Here is a 19,661-nt window from a genome sequence, read left to right on the forward strand (position 1 = left end):
TATGCTGCAGCTATGAAAAAATGCGGTCAAATATTGTGCCGTGTACGACTGGACAGGAAATAAAAAAAATTATTTACTAATTTATAGGTATATATACACACTTAATTTAATGGTAACAGTGTTGAAGAGACTGAGAACTGCTTCGTGGGCGCATGAGCAGTAGGTACGGAAAGCAGTCTCTCTATGAAGTGGGCACAGTCAATGCGTACTATATACGTTCTATGAGTCGAGCAGAACCTCCATGGAAATACATTCTTTGTATATTTGAATCTATTGGACTGGATTATCGGCTTGTGTTATTTGATTCTGGAATTGCATTCCTCGCAAGCGAGTGACGGGCAGCGAATAGAGTTTCAAAGTTGATAATTGATTCAAGATGCGCGAAATCGTTCATCTGCAGGTAGGGCAGTGCGGGAACCAGGTGGGAGCCAAGGTAAGACACGCGCATTTGGCAAAACGACGTTTTGTTTATCAACTCAAGATTTTAAATGCTATCCGCAATGACGTGTTGTAATTACGAAACCAAACTAATATTATTATTTGTAAAATATAAAAAAAGGGATTGTCTGTATAGTCGGTATACGGACGATAATTTTACGTGATGTCATAAGAAAACATTTATGAAATATTGCATACTTTTTAATTTTCAAATATTATTTACAGTTTTTGCACATTTAATTTAAATATCTTTGTTTAAATATAATCACGGACAAATAGTTAAAAAGCCCGACTTAACCTGTTTGATATTATAGAATAATTTCTCGCACGGTGGTTGGCAGGTTCTTGCACGCTCTGCTCAGGCGGAACGTGACAATGAGTCATGCTTTTTCGTGCGTGCAGCCAGCGTTCATAGATTTATAAGATGTTATCACGTCAAAAAAATTATGGTCGTTGAGTGTAAATTTCTAGCTGTTTTTTTTTTAAATTGTTATCATTTACCAAATAATTTTGCTACTAAAAAGGCTTCACTGAACGAATGCTCATTTTAATTATATAATTTTCGTACATCTGAGTTCACGAGTTTTAAGTGAAAAGTGTAATCGTTGCATGTAACAATAGCTTAAGCCAAATTTTTTCGTTTTTTTTGTATAGTGAAACAAATTACTTTTGTAGTCTTGGTTTTATTTTTCTTAGAACAAGTCAATTATTATGTCAGCTTCTTAAAAAAAAAAGAGTTGCAATTGTTGCAGATACTTATACGTCAACCAGTGTCACATATGCATGTTTCCTCATAAACTACTACTTAAGTTGTACAACTATTCGTTACTTGTTCAAATTCTAAAATCACAATAATTATGAGCCCTACAGTTACGTGCGAATACACCATGCCAATGCCAGAGACCAAAATATTTCGTGCGCCGCGGATTCAACTGATGATAGACTAGAAATTGAAAGCGTGTATTTGTTTGCTTGTTTTATGTACTTACAGACTGGATAACTAGACCACCGATAAACCCACAAGGAAATACGTGTCGAATAATGCTTCACGCGAAACCTCAGAAAAATGCGTTTTTGACGTGACAATGTCTAATATATCGATGAACGCCGGCTGCACGCACGAAAAAGTATTCCGTTACACACATTGTCTCATTACGCTGTGTCCCGTTACGCTCATTGTACGCTTGCGCCGCATCTATCTCTCTTCCACTCGATTGGAACAACCATCGATTTGACTTTTTCGAGGCACATTAGTAGTATAGCTTGGCCGGTCCGGAAACAGGCCTCAGGCGGTGGAGCCGAGAGCCGGCTCCGCCATCTTGGATTGTGACGTCACGGCGGCCATCTTGGATGGTTGTGACCTTGACCTTTGACCTTGACCTTGAATTTGATCCTCAAAAATCGCCAAAATCCGCCAAAATTGGGCAAAATTTGCCCAAAATTCCTCAAAAATCGCCAAAATTTCCATTTCTGTGGAAAAAAGTTCCGCCAAAAAATCTCAAAAAATTCCACAAATTAAAAATTTCTCATTTCGAGGGAAAAATTTCCCGTTTCGAGGGAAAAATTCCCGTTTTTAGTCCTTAAAAATCCCAGCGGCTGAAAATTCCTAAAACTGGCTTAAGCATCCTTAACTCAAGCCTCAGTTAAGCCATTTCTAGGAATAAGGATACCATGACCGCCATCTTGGATTATGTCGTCACCGTTGCAATTTTCGTTACGGTCGCCATCTTTAACTTTTTTATTATCCGATTTTAATAAAAAAAAATAAAATTTATTAAAAAAATTCAAATAATAAAATTTTTAATAAAATATTTAAAAAGCATACTTTTTCGACACGGAGCTCGGAGTCCTCGGTTCGAACCCGACGAATGCAAAAAAATAAAAATGACGACCGATCCTTCCCTCGTGGTGGGTGCTGGCAGACTGACTCCCACCACTTTTTATCATCATCTAGTATGACGTCATGGCCGCCATCTTGTCTTCGATGCTGGAAGCCATCATCATTGTATCGTCGGCTAGAGTGCGCCGATGACATGTTAGTTTAATTCGTATCCGCTAGAGTGCAGTAATAATTTATTACTGTGACACCCGCCATCTTGTCATTTGGCCGCCATCTTGAAAATCCGTAATTATTTATCTAGAAATTCGGGAAAAGTTCCAAAATTCATTAAATAAATCACTCATTAATTTACATATTGATTCGATCGATTCCCGTCCTCGGTTCGATACCCGATCGTTGCAATAATGTTTAATCTTATGTAAAGAAATAATTTAAATAAACCATGTTCAACATTCGTAAAGAGACTATAAATCCTCTACGACCACCATCCTATCAGACATCAAGACCACCATATTGGAAATTCGTAATTTTAATGCTAGAGATCCGGGAAATAGTTCAGAAATTATTAAATAAATTTGTAATCCATATAATGATTGATTGGATCGACTAAGGTCCTTGGTTCGATCCCTGGCCGATACAAAACAACTTTAATTTAAAAAATACTAAAAAAGTGTTAGGTTTGAGAAAATAAAAACACCACAAGTTCTTTTAAAAAAAATTTATTACATAAATTCAATACACTACTACAAGTACAAAAAAATACACAGACAAATTACTAAAAACTTGGTTAAGATTTATTTCCGCATTTAATCTTGTGCTGTTCAAGACACTGTATAGCTGTGAGTCCTGATTTTCGAGGTCGATTAGCGAAATACTTAAAGCACATCTTACACATATAAATCTTCTGTTGATGTTTTGTAACCTGGGGTCTCACAAGTCGGGAGAAGTTTTTGATGTAGCAGTAGTGTGCAGAACCGCTTTCATTTGTCACAAGCAACAAATCGAAATGATTTTTTCTTTCTTGTTTGGTTACACGAATCGGACACACTTTATTATCCTCATTTAGCGCATACACATTAACTGAGACTTCAGGGTTATTTTTCTCAAAAACTTTTATCTGATTTAACGGCGGCGGATAGCACAGTCCATCGAAGTTGTACTTATTCTCCAAAGCATAATACCTCTTATCAACACGGTTTTGATGACTTCCCTCGACAAATCTTGCCAAAATACTCCATTTAAAACAAAACTGGTCCTTGAAGTTTTGGCAATTGACTACTGCTCTTTTGTTGACTATCGCCTCAGGTAAGGCAATAAATGATGATGTCTGATGGTATGGAAGCATACTATCACTTGATTCGTTTCCTATGCACATAATCTTGTGACTGTCCAGACTGTTACAATGCGAAAAAACCTTATCGCATTTGTCGCACTTATATGTCTCTCGAGAGATTGTCAGAGACCTACTGCAGGTTATTGATGCACCACAATATTTGCATTGATGCGATGTATGCTCTTCATTAATCGATGTATGGAATGCAGATGATGAAACTTCAGCTGATGATGGAACAGCACGTATCGTTGTCTTCTCTGCAGTCGGTATCGGGATCTTCACAGCTGTCGGCACCTCAGCCATTGAGTTCTCCGCTGCCGTGGTCTCCTCTGCAGTCGGTATCAGGATCTCCGACTCCATCATCGTTGCTGCCATCGAGGTCCCCGCTGCTGACGGTAGACAGTTTATTCCGGTCAACATAACTAAATGTCACGATACTTAATGGAGAGAGCACGTCCGTACTGCACCGCGGCCAGAGGTGAACTGCGGGTCCAGTCGTCCGAACCTCGCTTATATACCCGCGGTCTACTGGTATACTACATGAGTCAAAATAATGTCTGTATTTAAAATTATTTTTTTATTAGGTACCTAAAAATTGTAGAAATAAAAACACACGAGTTCAAGTTTTACACATTTATTTATAAAGAGTACACAAATACATATTAGGTTAAGGAATCAAGCATTTTCACAAGCAAAGTCTTTAATGCCGCACGAACTGACTCGTTGACTCCGGTTCCAACTGGTTCGTTGACTCCGGTTCCAACTGGTTCGCAGGCCACAGGATCAGGAACACAGGTTTCCAGCTGGTCATCTTCTGTGACGTTGACAACTCCGACAAGACATGGTCGATGACGTCTGTGACCACGTCTACGCCTGGGCTTTGGCTCAGTGCTAGTTGGGACAGATTCACTGCCTGAACTGCGACGACGAGACGCACACCGTTTGGACGTCTGCGTAGAAGCATCACAGGTCGCAACAGGTTGCAACACGTCCATGTTTGGTGTTGCACATGCAGACGAGGCGACTACCTCAGCGATGCTAGCAGGAAGGATTGTGTGTGGCCTCATGTGATAGACGGCACAGTTTCCAGGTTCGCAACAAGCTACCAGCTGCTGAGTCGGTTCGTAGGACACAGGAAAGTGCGCAAACCGCCAATGCTGAGCGCCTCCATCACAGGTTTCTGTATATGTACGTAGATACCCGGAATCCCAGTAGCTGTACTCGACACTGCTGAAGCTAGGTCTTGCGCACACGTACACGTTAGCAGGATGAAACGTAAACATCTTCTTGCAGGCCGAACGTCAACTGAAGGCACGTACATAGGTACGCCATTTATATATGCAGGCTCCTACTAACATTGAGTGTGCCATTTCTGCATTAGCTGCGAGTTTGTACAGGCACAGACACGTTCAAACTTGTCACGTAGCTGCACGGCGTATATTGCACTAAGCTTGCGCAGGGAAGGACAGCCGTAGTCGGTCTGTATATCCACAATTTCAGCTGCTCCGACGTCACACAGTTCTCGTAGCCATTTCTTCTGTTCAGGTCCGGCAACGTAGATTATTTCTTTTTGCAGTAGTAAATCTTCAATAGTGTTTTTCACTTGGTGGTACGGAATTTTTCCTTCGTCCCACTCTAGTCCATGATAATATTTACATAACCATTCATTCGACCGTTTACTTTTTTCGTCTAGTAGTTTCCACGGATACGGAGGTCGGAAGCTGCGGGTTCGAGTCTTGTCTCCGGAGGTGACGCTAATTTCCTTGAGCACGAATCCATTTTGACTCTGGAAACCTTGCAGGTTGCAGTACATCTTGTGGCTAGCAATGCTCGGTTATAACTAAATTATCATAGAAAACGAAACGGTATTTATGTCAGAATTTTCACAAGTTTGTCTCGACAATTGTACGAAGCAAGCCGATCGTGAAGTATCAGACAAAAAGCATAGGTGTTTGGCGGAATATTTCCGCTAGTCGTTATCTCGATCCTACAGTCGATGATGTTTGAATTTATACGATCATCCTGTTTGGAAACGTCAAACACCATTAACGGTGCCTTGTTCTTGAAACTGTCGGGACTCAGTATCGGTGACTGTATCCGACCGTAGTAAGCTTGCTGAAACTTGGCATACATTTGATATGCTAGAAGAAATCTTCCACTTTCAAAATCCATGTTCATGTCAACGTACGGATAACTTTCGCTGTTTAAAAATATTTTTACATTACGTATTTGACAGTTATCGAATATGGAGCGACTTACTCCTGCATTAAGCTGTCTTCCGGTCTGAAGTCCGACGATGATGTATCTTGGTTTTTCCGTAGCGAAGCTGGACTTTACTATCCAATTGATACGCTGACTATGAGGCAAGCCAGGATAAGTTTCCAGGCTCCAGGATCGGAATGGCACATCGAAGTTCTTGCCATTTTCTATGTTCTTCAACATCTTGACTCGCTCAACGGTGCTCACTTGGATGTGGGGCAGCATCCACTCGATAGACTGAAGTGTTAGCGAAACATCTTGAGGGTTTTCAGCAGCGGCGACAATTGCATTAATGTGCGTGTTGGCTAGAAGCAGTACGAGCTCTTGTTTCGAATTAATGATTATATGCTTGTAGTCCTCAGCGAATCCGAGAAGCATGGACAGAGGAACACAAACTTCGAACTTCCCTTCGGCATAAACCGGAAGCTTATATTCATCCTCGAGAGCCCAACCGGCCATCTTTGCAGCAGACAGTTCATTTGGCGTGAGCGAAAGGTAATTTTTCATAGCAGATGTTATGCCTACATCTCTCGTCTGGTCTACCTCGACACCATTGAGTACATAAGTAATGCGCTCGATTAGGTGAAGAATACCATTGCAGGATATTGATGTCGTTGTCGGATGCGTACCATCCGCTTTTGTAAGCGTGCCTCTTATACGTAGAAATGACTGCGAAGGTAAAGTACAAATATCTTGGTGCTGTACAGCAATGCGTACTTCCGATGGTAGTGCGTACGGTCCGAGCAGGAAAGGCTGGTACTCGTGCAATTCCATTTTCGTAATGCTGTCATCAAAAATGACCGGATCTTCCACGTTGAGGATTTCGTCTTCCATATTTATTCGGCACTTGTCCAATACTGAGAAGATACTTTATGTTGTCAGGTGTTAACGCACCGATGTCTGGTAGAGAACTGTTCTTATTCACGACAATACGATTTCTTTTATAACTGTTCGGTGTTACGAACTTTATGCCCATCGCTTCAAGTGCAGACGTAATGTAATTTCTTCGTCTTGAAAATTCACCAATCGTCCTCGCTGGTCAACGATTCTGACGACGACTTCGTGTGCGCACTTCACGACGACTGGAACGTAAATGATACTTTGCGGTACTTCTACCAGTTTATATCCTGGCGGGACCATCGGCGAAAACTCGTGCAGCATGTTGCTTAGTCTTCCGTTGAGATACGTTCCACTTGCCAAATTACAGTTTATGCGTATTACATTTGTCGACATGATATTTACAGGTCGCGTGGAGACGTGCAAGGTCTTGGCTGCGTATATTTTCGGTTCGAATCCGAGCATGGTACCTATGGTGCCAGGTTTCGTAAAGTCGACATTTTCACTGCATGTTAGAATGCTTTTTTGAGTGTTTGGATTATCTCGCAATTCGAAAATTGTGTTTGGAGACAGGGCTTGCTTGATGTAATTTGTAATATCGCTCAACTCGTATGCGCCGGTAGGTATGACAACTTCCTGAGCTGTTGTTCCATCACTTTTCAAGAAGCACATTTTGCAGTTTTCCTCGTCGATATTAGGTATGGCATTATACGTTTGAAAATCTACGAGTCCGATACACCATTCTCCGACTAAATCCAGAGGCGGGAAATGAACCGCCCGCAGCTCAGATGCGTGACCTGTCAAGGTAAGTGTTATCGACATGACTAATAAATAATCGTCACTGCATAACCTTTAAGTAGCAATTTTTATTGGTCAGCTAATTTTTGTTTGTTAAAAAGCGAAGACACAAGTGTCCGAGGTTTGTTTGTTTTGGCCTCTGTTCCGTTTCGTAATTGTAAAACAACGTAGTGGACCGGTCCAGGTACAACCTAAGTTCTGGCGGAGGGCGTAAATTACCGAAACTGTCGTAGTACTCGGCCATGTTTCCAGTCTTTACATAGGCTACCCAGTGCGTGCCTCGACCCGCCGACGTGTCTAAATTAATTATGGCGCACTCACGTGTCTTTGGCTTGCTGGGCAAAGTGTCTCGCATAAACACGCCGCGGAAATTTGCTATTTTAAGTTTGCGTGCGTACTTTATTAAATCTACGTTGGTGAGCGGACGTTTCGGCAAAGAACTTAGGATTTTTTCATTCGTTTCTTTTTCATGCCTCGGCCTGTCTTGTGAGGTCGTAAGTACAGTCCTGCGCCGTTTTTTTTACCGATGGCAATGGCTTCCATGCTGGCATTGTGTCGCTGTGCTTCTTTTAACTGCTTGCGCTCATTCTTCGAAGTGTTGACTGCCCGCACTATACCGCTCGTTGCACCGATGAGGCCGCCGAGAACACCCAATGCAGGCAAAAGCAAAGGAAGAAATCCTCCTATAATCTTCTTGTCGAGAGTCTGTAATTTTTGCTTGGCTTTTTGCACACCTGCACCGATCTTGCGTTTGGTCTTGCGCGAGTTAGTCTTTGACTTGATGGAGCCGGCTCGACGAGCGCCCAGTCCTAATTTCGTCTTTGCCTTCATGATCTTAGATACGCCCCACGCTGCGATTTTCTCTCCTAGTCCCGCGTTCGACGATTTACTTATATCTTCGGCTTCCTGTGCCAATGTCTCGTCGGCCCGGTGCCTGGATTCCAGATCCTTGCTTAATGAATATGCGATATCGTGCTGCTTGCACTTTTCGTCGAGAGAATTAATGCCCACGTCACCGCGAGCTAACCTTTTCGCTAGTTTAGTTCCGGGGCCGCAAAATCTGTAGCCGGGAATGTGTAGCTCGAATGGTAGGTTGTTTATCAGCGAGTTTACGAGTCCCGCACCGATGTGTTTTTTGTTCTTACCTCTTCGAGTCATTACGCACAACTGACCAGAAAGTATAAATGTGTTTGATTTTATACAATTACTTTAGTACAATGCAGGTCGTCAAGCAAGACGTGTGTTTGCCCGTGCGCATTACGCAAGACGATGTATTTAGTGCGCGTGAATCACGACATGGCTTACTGTTGCCTTCTGCTGTACGATGCATAATGGCGGGTCCGTCCAACTGTGGCAAGACGTGTGTTTTACTGAGTTTACTGGAGGAACCAAATGGTCTTCGGTTCGAGAACGTTTACTTGTATTCCAAGTCGTTGCAACAGCCAAAGTACCAGCGCCTAGCAACTGTTCTACGATCTGTGGATGGTCTGGAGTATTTTCCGTTTAGCGATAATACCGATGTTGCACCTCCAAGCGAAGCAAAAGCCAATTCCGTGTTTGTTTTCGACGATGTAATGTGCGAGAAACAAGGCATAATACAAGAGTACTTTTCCATGGGCAGACACGCCAAGGTAGACTGCGTTTACCTGTGTCAGACGTACAGTCGTATTCCAAAACATCTCCTACGAGACAACGCAAATGTCATAGTTTTGTTTCGCATGGACGAACTTAATTTACGCCACGCTTATGATGATCACGTAAACACCGACATGACATTCCAGGAATTCAAAGACATGTGCTCCTTGTGTTGGAAAGAAGAACACGGATTCCTAGTTATAGTCAAAGACTGGCCTCTATATAAGGGCAGGTACAGACGAGGTTTCGATCAGTTTATCACCAAACATGAGTCATAGCATTTCGAAATTCGGTCGTAGCAGTCGAGACTTACGTACTGCTCTCAAGTCTCATGACAACGTTATCCGCAAATACATTTCGCTACTGGCTCAAAAAGTAGACGGGGTGAAAAAGGAATTTCTTGAGTACCTTGTAGCCATAGACCAGCGCGTGGAAGCTTCGGATTCTCGCATTCGCGACATGATCGAAGTATCGAATGCACAAAGACGGGACGATCTGAGGACTTTTCAAAGTAGTCTGAAAGCATCACTATCTCAATCGTCAACAAATTCAGATTTGGCCAAACACAAGAAAGAAGTTTCTGCGAACGAATAAAAAAGTATATAAGGAGGTCTTGCAATAAGTTTTCAGCCAGTACAATGTCGGACCTGGCCAGTGACCTTCATCGAGCTATACAGTCTGTTCGTGAAAAATATTTACTTGCTAGACGAACCAGACTTGCACGTGAGATGGAAAATGAGGAGATATTTAAACCAATCACTAGTCGCCTCGACGAACTTAAAAACAAGGAAGAACCAGCCTTCATTGTGAAGACAGAAGTTGAAAATGAAATGCCGACTGTAAAGAAGAGAAAGTATGAACCAGATCGAGAAGAAGAGGACTTAACAAGTACAGAGTCCATGCACAAGAAAAAAATACCGAAAAAGGGACATCAAGTTAATGCAATGGTCCGACCATACCTGACATCGTTTACGAGCCGGAATAATGACACGACCTACGGAGTGTACAGAAAACATAATAAGTGGTTCCTCGGTGCTAAAGAAATAGACTTTCTACCAGGAAACATCGTGCGCGTAGCAGAGTTCAAAACGCGCGGGACTCCGGGTCTGTACGAATTGCTGTTTCGCAGGGAACCTAAAGGATATTCTCACAACGACTTACAAGAGTACAAAAAACTGCTAGAGCTAACCAATGCACATTTTCGCGATAACGATCCAGATAGTGGTGTATATAAAGATGTAGATCATGAAAAAATGGACATTCTCGCTAATCTCTTCAGTGAACTAACAATACACGGAGAAGGTTTAAAAAGGCTAGAAAGTGGTCAGACATTTGACTATGTATATTGGGACGACCCTAATGAATTAGTTGATCGCCTTAGAATTCTACATGCTTCGCTTAGTGTAGGAAACTATTCGCACATCAACGAAATAGTCTCCATACTTGAAGAACTGAAGGAAGCCGGCTACATACAATGAGTCGAACCGGAATCGCTCGCGAACTTCATGCTCCTGCTAGACGAAAATACCTTCGTCGCAAAGTCATAGTTCGTGGAATTGATGATTTATTCCAGGCGGACCTTGTTGAGATGATACCGTATTCCCGATTGAATAAAGGTTTCAAGTACATGTTGACAGTCATCGATGTTTATAGCAAGTTCGCTTGGGCTAGACCTGTAAAATCAAAGACTGCAACTGACGTAACCAAGGCCATGAACAATATTTTGCGTGATGGACGTGTACCGTCGCACCTGCAAACGGACCTCGGGAAAGAATTCTACAATGCAACCTTCAAGGCTTTGATGAAGAAGTATGGCATCAAACACTACTCTACATTTAGTAACGTCAAGGCCTCCGTTATCGAAAGGTTTAACAGAACTTTGCGTTCCAAGATGTGGCGACAGTTCACGGCTAACGGAAATTACAAGTGGCTTGACATCTTGTCGAAACTAATAAGCGAGTATACTTCCACGGTGCATTCTACTACGAAAATGAAGCCAAAGGACGTAACGGACAATCGCCTGCTTCAAACAGTGTTTTCCAACACGAAGAAGAAAGATCCACGAAAGCGTAAAGCTAACGTCGGTGACATTGTGCGAATCTCCAAGCAGAAAGGTATCTTCGAGAAAGGTTTCACTGCAAACTGGAGTCCCGAACTTTTCCGTGTGACACATGTTCGTGAATCAGAGCCTAGGACCTACTACCTCGAAGATTTGGACCACAAACCTATCCATGGAGGTTTCTATGCCGAAGAGATTCAGCCTACGTTGTATCCCGATACGTACTTGGTGGAGAAGATTATAAAACGAAGAAATGGACGGTCCTACGTCAAGTGGTGGGGCTTTCCACCTCGCTTTAATTCGTGGGTGGCAGATGCAGATGTCGAGAAATCCACAAAACTTTAGTAATTTGTCTGTGTATTTTTTTGTACTTGTAGTAGTGTATTGAATTTATGTAATAAATTTTTTTTAAAAGAACTTGTGGTGTTTTTATTTTCTCAAACCTAACACTTTTTTAGCATTTTTTAAATTAAAGTTGTTTTGTATCGGCCAGGGATCGAACCAAGGACCTTAGTCGATCCAATCAATCATTATATGGATTACAAATTTATTTAATGATTTCTGAACTATTTCCCGGATCTCTAGCATTAAAATTACGAATTTCCAATATGGTGGTCTTGATGTCTGATAGGATGGTGGTCGTAGAGGATTTATAGTCTCTTTACGAATGTTGAACATGGTTTATTTAAATTATTTTTTTTACATAAGATTAAACATTATTGCAACGATCGGGTATCGAACCGAGGACGGGAATCGATCGAAACAATATGTAAATTAATGAGTGATTTATTTAATGAATTTTGGAACTTTTCCCGAATTTCTAGATAAATAATTACGGATTTTCAAGATGGCGGCCAAATGACAAGATGGCGGGTGTCACAGTAATAAATTATTACTGCACTCTAGCGGATACGAATTAAACTAACATGTCATCGGCGCACTTTAGCCGACGATACAATGATGATGGCTTCCAGCATCGAAGACAAGATGGCGGCCATGACGTCATACTAGATGATGATAAAAAGTGGTGGGAGTCAGTCTGCCAGCACCCACCACGAGGGAAGGATCGGTCGTCATTTTTATTTTTTTGCATTCGTCGGGTTCGAACCGAGGACTCCGAGCTCCGTGTCGAAAAAGTATGCTTTTTAAATATTTTATTAAAAATTTTATTATTTGAATTTTTTTAATAAATTTTAATTTTTTTTATTAAAATCGGATAATAAAAAAGTTAAAGATGGCGACCGTAACGAAAATTGCAACGGTGACGACATAATCCAAGATGGCGGTCATGGTATCCTTATTCCTAGAAATGGCTTAACTGAGGCTTGAGTTAAGGATGCTTAAGCCAGTTTTAGGAATTTTCAGCCGCTGGGATTTTTAAGGACTAAAAACGGGAATTTTTCCCTCGAAACGGGAAATTTTTCCCTCGAAATGAGAAATTTTTAATTTGTGGAATTTTTTGAGATTTTTTGGCGGAACTTTTTTCCACAGAAATGGAAATTTTGGCGATTTTTGAGGAATTTTGGGCAAATTTTGCCCGATTTTGGCGGATTTTGGCGATTTTTGAGGATCAAATTCAAGGTCAAGGTCAAAGGTCAAGGTCACAACCATCCAAGATGGCCGCCGTGACGCCACAATCCAAGATGGCGGAGCCGGCTCTCGGCTCCACCGCCTGAGGCCTGTTTCCGGACCGGCCAAGCTATACTACTCACATTAAACTTGAAACACTCCCATTCGTTTCCTACTTTTCCTATCATCGTCCTATCCTTAACAGAATAACACAGTTTGGAAGAAGTTAAATACCAAACATGTATAAAAGTTACAGTTAAAATAATCTCTTCGTTAAAGTAATCAACATATTTGAATTAATGAGTGCAAATAAAAGTAAATTTATCAATTAAATTGTAGATTTAATTTCACTCCTTCTTTGTATCCATACAAAATAGTGATAATTCAATTAAAATGATCCAATTTTATTCTTAAAAGTATGCAATCATTTCTTCAATTATTTTGTTATGACGTTGTCACGTTAAACTATCGTCCGTAAACCGACTTTACAGGCAACCATTTTTTATTTGGCGGAAGGGTTGAATTCAAACGGGTGTGCGTTTTAATTATCCTTGTTGTTAGATAAATAATTATTGGACACGCCTTGAGGAACTAGAAGCCAATCACGACGCTTAAGGAACACGTGATCGAACCAGGGGCGATCAGGATAGGTCGCGGTAGACGGCAGCCAATAAGCAAGTGACACCGGCTAGATTATGGACACGATTATGGGATCTAGCCTGCGACATCAGGAAATAACGCGGAATTCGAATTAAGAGACCTGCAAAATTCGCGGATTCATTGAACTCTAGGATAGACTCCACAGTCCTTTAAATACTCGCGGAAATGACACCTGTTCATTGGCTACTGACGCGTGAGACGTCTCAACTAGGCTGTCCGTAATTCGGAACTTTCTTGGTTTAGTGTTTCCCATTGGCTCGCAGTTACCCGGATAAAATGTGGGCCAATAAGCAGAAGCGGTACGAAGGTATAGTTGTTTTGATGCTAGCCTATCGCGAAATGAATCCGCGAATTTTGCATGTCTCTACGGCATTACCATATGGATGGGTGAAAGGCAAAGTGTTGTAAGTCAATTTTATTGCAGTCTTCCTTTTCGCATCAGAATTGAATATAATTATGTTAAAAGCTCAACAGTGGTATCAAAAATTAAGGAAAAATCTTAGTAAAAAAATACACTTATCAATAGATAATTAATTTTTATAGCTAAATTCACGAAACATCATCATTTTTCTCAAAAGTTTTTTTTCGCCTGCCCAAGATACTTTTCACGGGGAATGTACCATAACAATGAACAACAAAGTTATTAGTAGGAAACCACCAGCGATTGTGCACTCTTTTGTTATTTATTACTATTTAGAATGGCTGAAGATAATCTACTATGGTTTTTTAATAAATCGGAAGGTTAAATGAGCACCGTCTGAAACTAGTTCCCCCCTCCCCTTCCACATGGGCCTGGCTGGGAATAGAGTGTAATAAAGTTTAGAGTTGTTGGGAAAATATGGGGGGGGGGGAGAGAGAGAGAGAAAGAGCGTGTTCCCATTATCTAGACATCCGAACATCCAGAAAGGCGGCGTTTATTCATGGCACTCTACGCAAGCGGCCCTCAGAATTCTCAAGGTCGCTCAGCGATAGATAACGATGTCGAGGAAGGACGTTGCGCGGGGAGTGGAGGAGGGGAGGGGGGTATCGAAAACCACGTGACGATGCGTGACGTCAGTGGTCGTGCAGGGCCGCCAACCAGCTCCGAACCTGCCACACGTTGCGGTCCTATCTCCGTTTGTAACAGTATTTTTTTTGGAAAAAGGAAAAGAAAAGATAAACCTTGTGTTTTCATGTGCGGGTTTAGATACAAAAAAAAAGTGGTACACAACATGTACAGTAGGATACGTACATGAAGGGATATTTCCACCATACAATCATAGGATCACTGCTTGAAGTTTCCACACCCTAGCACATACGAGTCTAAGATTGCACGTACTTGCACGTAGAGCCGAATACTGCACACACGAGCATGTAGAACCCAAGAGGGATGTCATGAATAAGGCCAGTGGCACCGCTAAAGCTCTGGGCTCACCTAGTTAGAGGTATATTTGTGTTAGTAAGGCGGGATGATAATTTGGACGCTCGCTGATGCTTCTAGCGTGGTTTTGTCTCAAAGCACAAGGCTGTGTACTGGCACACAGACTTCTCATCATGCATAGGGCAACTAAGAGCGTTGGCATATAAAAGAAGATAAATGTACATTGCAAGTTCCTTGAGTGATTTTAAGAATCTCTACTGGGAGTTGCCCACGTAAAATGTATTCCGAAACCACAGGTAACAGCCAACTTCACTTTTTTTTTAAAAAAATACAGTTTGAAAACGAAAAGTGAGAACAGAACTTCTCATCCGCCCTCAGTGTGTACTTGAATGATTTTCGTAAACAGATCCCACTCAGATATCTTGAACAATTTTCAAATCGCGAGGTTTTTGTTCTGAAGCTCTGCAAACTATTTGCATGTCCATGTAGGTGGTGCCCATAATGCCAACCATTTAGCCCCACAGTAGGATAAAAACTTGTCTGAACGTGTGCTCTACAGTTTTGGGAGGTGATATCGGACGAACATGGCATAGACCCAAGTGGAGTGTACAACGGCGACTCCGACCTGCAGCTAGAGCGCATCAATGTCTACTACACAGAGGCCACAGGTTGGTGAACGGTCCTAGTGAGCACGCTGCATGTAGGGCGGTATTCCAAGACGTTTGAGTAAGGTAGCGAATATGCACTGCCTGGTTAGGCAACTGCTGTACCCTAACTCTCGGGTCATATTCCAAAACATGTCCTAAGTGAACCCCTGTAAAGTATCAGATCGGCAGCCGTTTTAATAAACGAGGACTTGTGCGAGGCTATAAACAGTTGTACTTCGTGGAATCCATCGTAATTTTAGCTTATTTTTTAAAACTATGGAATTATAATGTGAAATAAAATATTTAATTTTGTTTGTACAAGAATAAACGATGAATTTTTGGTCGTATTTACGTTTGCTGTTTTTTAAGATATTAGGGGGAGGGGGGAAATTGTTATCGTAAAATTTCCGTTAAAGTTCATTAAAAAGGAAAAATATATATACAGTTATAAATCAAAACGGCAACGGATAGGACACCAAAAATCAATGCCCTAAAAATAAGGGACTGGCCGTGTCCTATCGTGCACTTGGAATTTGGTTAGGGTACAGGTATTGCATATTCAACAAATTAACCCTTATTTTTGTGTCTTGGAATACGGCCCGTAGTTTTTTTTTTTTTACCGGAATGGAAACGAGAGTACACGGAGTTGTGGCGTCCCAGGAGGCAAGTACGTGCCCCGGGCCGTGCTGGTGGACCTGGAGTCGGGGACCATGGACTCGGTCCGCTCGGGCCCGTTCGGCCAGATCTTCCGGCCGGACAACTTCGTGTTCGGCCAGAGCGGCGCGGGGAACAACTGGGCCAAGGGCCACTACACGGAGGGCGCGGAGCTGGTGGACTCGGTGATGGACGTGGTCCGCAAGGAGGCGGAGAGCTGCGACTGCCTTCAGGGCTTCCAGCTGACGCACTCCCTGGGCGGCGGCACGGGTTCCGGCATGGGCACCCTCCTCATCGCCAAGATACGCGAGGAGTACCCCGACCGCATGATGCTCACGTTCAGCGTCATGCCTTCGCCCAAGGTTGGGATATACCACATAACAATTGCTCTGATTCAAATGTGTTCTTACAATAACTCAAAAAAAGAGGGAAGTACACACGGTCCTTGATTTATTTCATTATAATATCATAACACTTGGCATTGAAGATAACACATATTTTAAAATTCGTTTGTGGTGTTCTACTTTAGTAGTATACACAAACTGTTTTTAGTCTCTTTCAAAACTACAAAGATAGCATTACCAAATAAAAAAAATAGCTAATATTGCTGGATTTTGGGAGCGAATCATTTGTATTTGTGGCTATAGACAAGTATTCTGGGTTTTTAAGCATGTTCATATGCAATGAACTAACATCGCACCAACTTTCTTCGAGTTGTAAGAGTGTCAATTGTTAACAATTTGCGAGGAATAATCTAAGCTTGTATGTCACAATGGTGAAACATGCAATCATTCTACGGCTATATTATAACATTTGGGTTTTGTGCAGTGGTTTTATATTTCCTTTATTCTGTGTAATAATGTATACTTGTAAGGTAGTGCAATGGTATTTACTATGTTTAACGCTTACATTGTTGTGAAGTATACAATATTAAGCATCACAAATTCTGTGCTATAAAAATTTAACGCACATTAAAAATAACGATATAATGCTTACTTCCTTAAAACAGAATGAGTTTTCTACCGATTAAGTTATATGTTTAAATATGAAACTGACTAATGGGTTGTGAATGATTGGGTTTGACTGCAGGTGTCCGACACGGTGGTGGAGCCCTACAACGCGACCCTATCCGTGCACCAGCTGGTGGAGAACACGGACGAGACTTTCTGCATCGACAACGAGGCGCTGTACGACATCTGCTTCCGCACGCTGAAGCTGACGACGCCCACGTATGGCGACCTGAACCACCTGGTGTCGGCCACCATGTCCGGTGTGACCACCTGCCTGAGGTTCCCCGGCCAGCTGAACGCCGACCTGCGCAAGTTGGCCGTCAACATGGTGCCGTTCCCCCGTCTGCACTTCTTCGTGCCCGGCTTCGCCCCGCTCACGTCGCGCGGCAGCCAGCAGTACCGCGCCCTCACGGTGCCCGAGCTGACGCAGCAGATGTTCGATGCCAAGAACATGATGGCCGCCTGCGACCCGCGCCACGGCCGCTACCTCACTGTCGCCGCCATCTTTCGTGGCCGCATGTCCATGAAGGAGGTGGGTACACTCTTCACTTACGTCTGAACTAATATTGCTAAATAGATATATTGACTAGTATCCATTCATCAGTTATATCATCATAATTTTGCAAAGATTCCAGCAATTAGTTACCCCATTCATGGGTTATTCTCTAAAGACATAAAGTGTGTTACTGAAGTTAATTAATTGATCTGAATGGGATCTAAAAATTGTAAAGGAATTTTTAATACCTTGTGAAAATAGACCAAGTGTGTTTTCCCATCGTGGAAATATCTAGTTGAGCGGGAATAAGTAAGTTTGATCTTCCTGTATTTGTAGTCTCTTAAACATGAATTGCCGAGTGAGTTGCCACCCGCCCGTACCCACAGGTTGACGAGCAGATGCTGAACGTGCAGCGGAAGAACAGCAGCTACTTCATCGAGTGGATCCCGAACAACGTGAAGACTGCCGTGTGCGACATCCCTCCGCGGGGGCTCAAGATGTCTGCGACCTTCGTCGCCAACACCACCGCCATAATGGAGGTGTTCAAGCGCATCGGGGAGCACTTCAGAGTTATGTTCAGGCGCAAGGCCTTCCTCCACTGGTACACGGGCGAAGGTAACCTCTGAACAACTGTTTTATTTACAGTGACATTAATTACAGATGTTTGCAAATTTAGACAATCCGTTCAAAAGGGTGAGGAATAGTTACGAGTTAGACCAAATCTGTAGATTCTGCTCTAGGTATTCAAGCATTTTGGTGAATGATTGCTTTACATTCAGGTTCAAGGCCTAGTTTTTAAAAGCGTACTGCAATAGCTAGTATAAACTAACATTTGCCTTGACCTGTATATCATTGCCGTTTGTTAAAAAACTTATTTTTCCGGGCCCTCAAAATTCTTTTGGCCGCATATGTTTTTCGCACCTGAAATTCTCCCGCCCCTTGAAGACTGGCGCTGTGGGCAAAAGCCCGGTTGGCCCAGGCGTGAAGCGGGTTTTGTCTCCCGACGGTTCCCGACTTCCTCGAGTGCCCCGTGCGTGCAGGGATGGACGACCTGGAGTTCACGGAGGCGGAGAGCAACCTGAACGACCTGGTGAGCGAGTACCAGCAGTACCAGGAGGCCACGGCAGACGAGGACTTCGAGGATGAGGAGGAGGATGAGGTGTTCGGGACCCCGTGACCTGCTCCTTCCTGGCGGCGCGAGCCCGTCCACGTGTTCACCTCTACGCTGCACTGCGTTGCGCTGATGTGACCAGTCCTCGCACCAGTTCTGTATTTGTTAGTTCCTTCATGGGCGTTTCAATAAATGTTAAGATTTTTATAAATCTTCCTCGCATATGTTTAGCAACTAATGACAAGCAGCCCATACACGCACACAAATAAAAATCTGAAGCATTGCATTTTTACAACAACCCAGGGGCGCAACAAAAGGGGGGGGGGCAAGGGTATTTGCCCCCCCCCCCCTTCTGAAACCTTGAAGTGGGGGCAAACTGGGGCAAAGAAAGTGCTGTGTAATCAATTTTTAGATAATAAAACTGCTTAAATAGCACCATTTTCCACTTTGTTGTGGCATAGGCTTTGCTACACCCAATTTTTTATATTTTTTTACTATTTTTTTTTTTGTTTTTTCACTACCATAGGTTATTTAAATTTTTTTATAACTTATTTCATGTATTTGTTTTGGTAAATTTCGAAGAAGCTGTGAAAAGTTGGCAACAGTTTTAAAATACACTAGAATGGCCTAGAAACTGTGAGACTAGAAATTGTAGTTTAAGTTCTGAGCTTTTAGATTTAATTATTATTTGAGTTTTACATGGTAATATTTTATTTATTCTCTAGTGAACTGCAAATTTGAAATAATTGGCACAAATTAATTTTTCACCTAAAATCCTCAATATTAACTTTGTTAGCCCATTGTTCATCCGATCAAATCTTTCCTACTGGAGTCCCGCTATGTTTTCCCAGTGACGCAATCGAGAGCCTGGTGTAATTTCGCCAGCCAAGTATCAGACATCATTTTCCTTCCCGCCTCAGGCCATGAACGTGACAAGTGCTTTTCTCAGCGTCCT

General features: G+C 42.3%; 1 protein-coding gene across 1 annotated transcript; it reads left to right on the forward strand.

Annotated features, from left to right (window-relative positions):
• The first annotated feature begins 207 nt into the window (after positions 1 to 207).
• LOC134540829 (tubulin beta chain-like) lies at positions 208 to 18,917 on the forward strand. The gene is made up of 6 exons (XM_063383795.1): positions 208 to 433; positions 15,348 to 15,456; positions 16,096 to 16,451; positions 17,179 to 17,631; positions 17,982 to 18,210; positions 18,636 to 18,917. The coding sequence occupies exons 1-6, from the start codon at positions 377 to 379 to the stop codon at positions 18,770 to 18,772; spliced, it is 1,341 nt and encodes a 446-aa protein (XP_063239865.1). The 5' UTR covers positions 208 to 376; the 3' UTR covers positions 18,773 to 18,917.
• The last annotated feature ends 744 nt before the right edge of the window (positions 18,918 to 19,661 follow it).

The sequence above is a fragment of the Bacillus rossius genome, chromosome 17, assembly GCF_032445375.1.
Source record: "Bacillus rossius redtenbacheri isolate Brsri chromosome 17, Brsri_v3, whole genome shotgun sequence".
NCBI classification, from domain to species: domain Eukaryota; kingdom Metazoa; phylum Arthropoda; class Insecta; order Phasmatodea; family Bacillidae; genus Bacillus; species Bacillus rossius.

Bases quoted from the DNA above. Each gene is read 5' to 3' on its own strand.
- LOC134540829 (XM_063383795.1), top strand. From the start codon at position 377: ATGCGCGAAATCGTTCATCTGCAGGTAGGGCAGTGCGGGAACCAGGTG. The intron at 434-15,347 runs GTAAGACACGCG...TGTGCTCTACAG, and splicing joins GGAACCAGGTGGGAGCCAAG to TTTTGGGAGGTGATATCGGA. The intron at 16,452-17,178 runs GTTGGGATATAC...GTTTGACTGCAG, and splicing joins GCGTCATGCCTTCGCCCAAG to GTGTCCGACACGGTGGTGGA.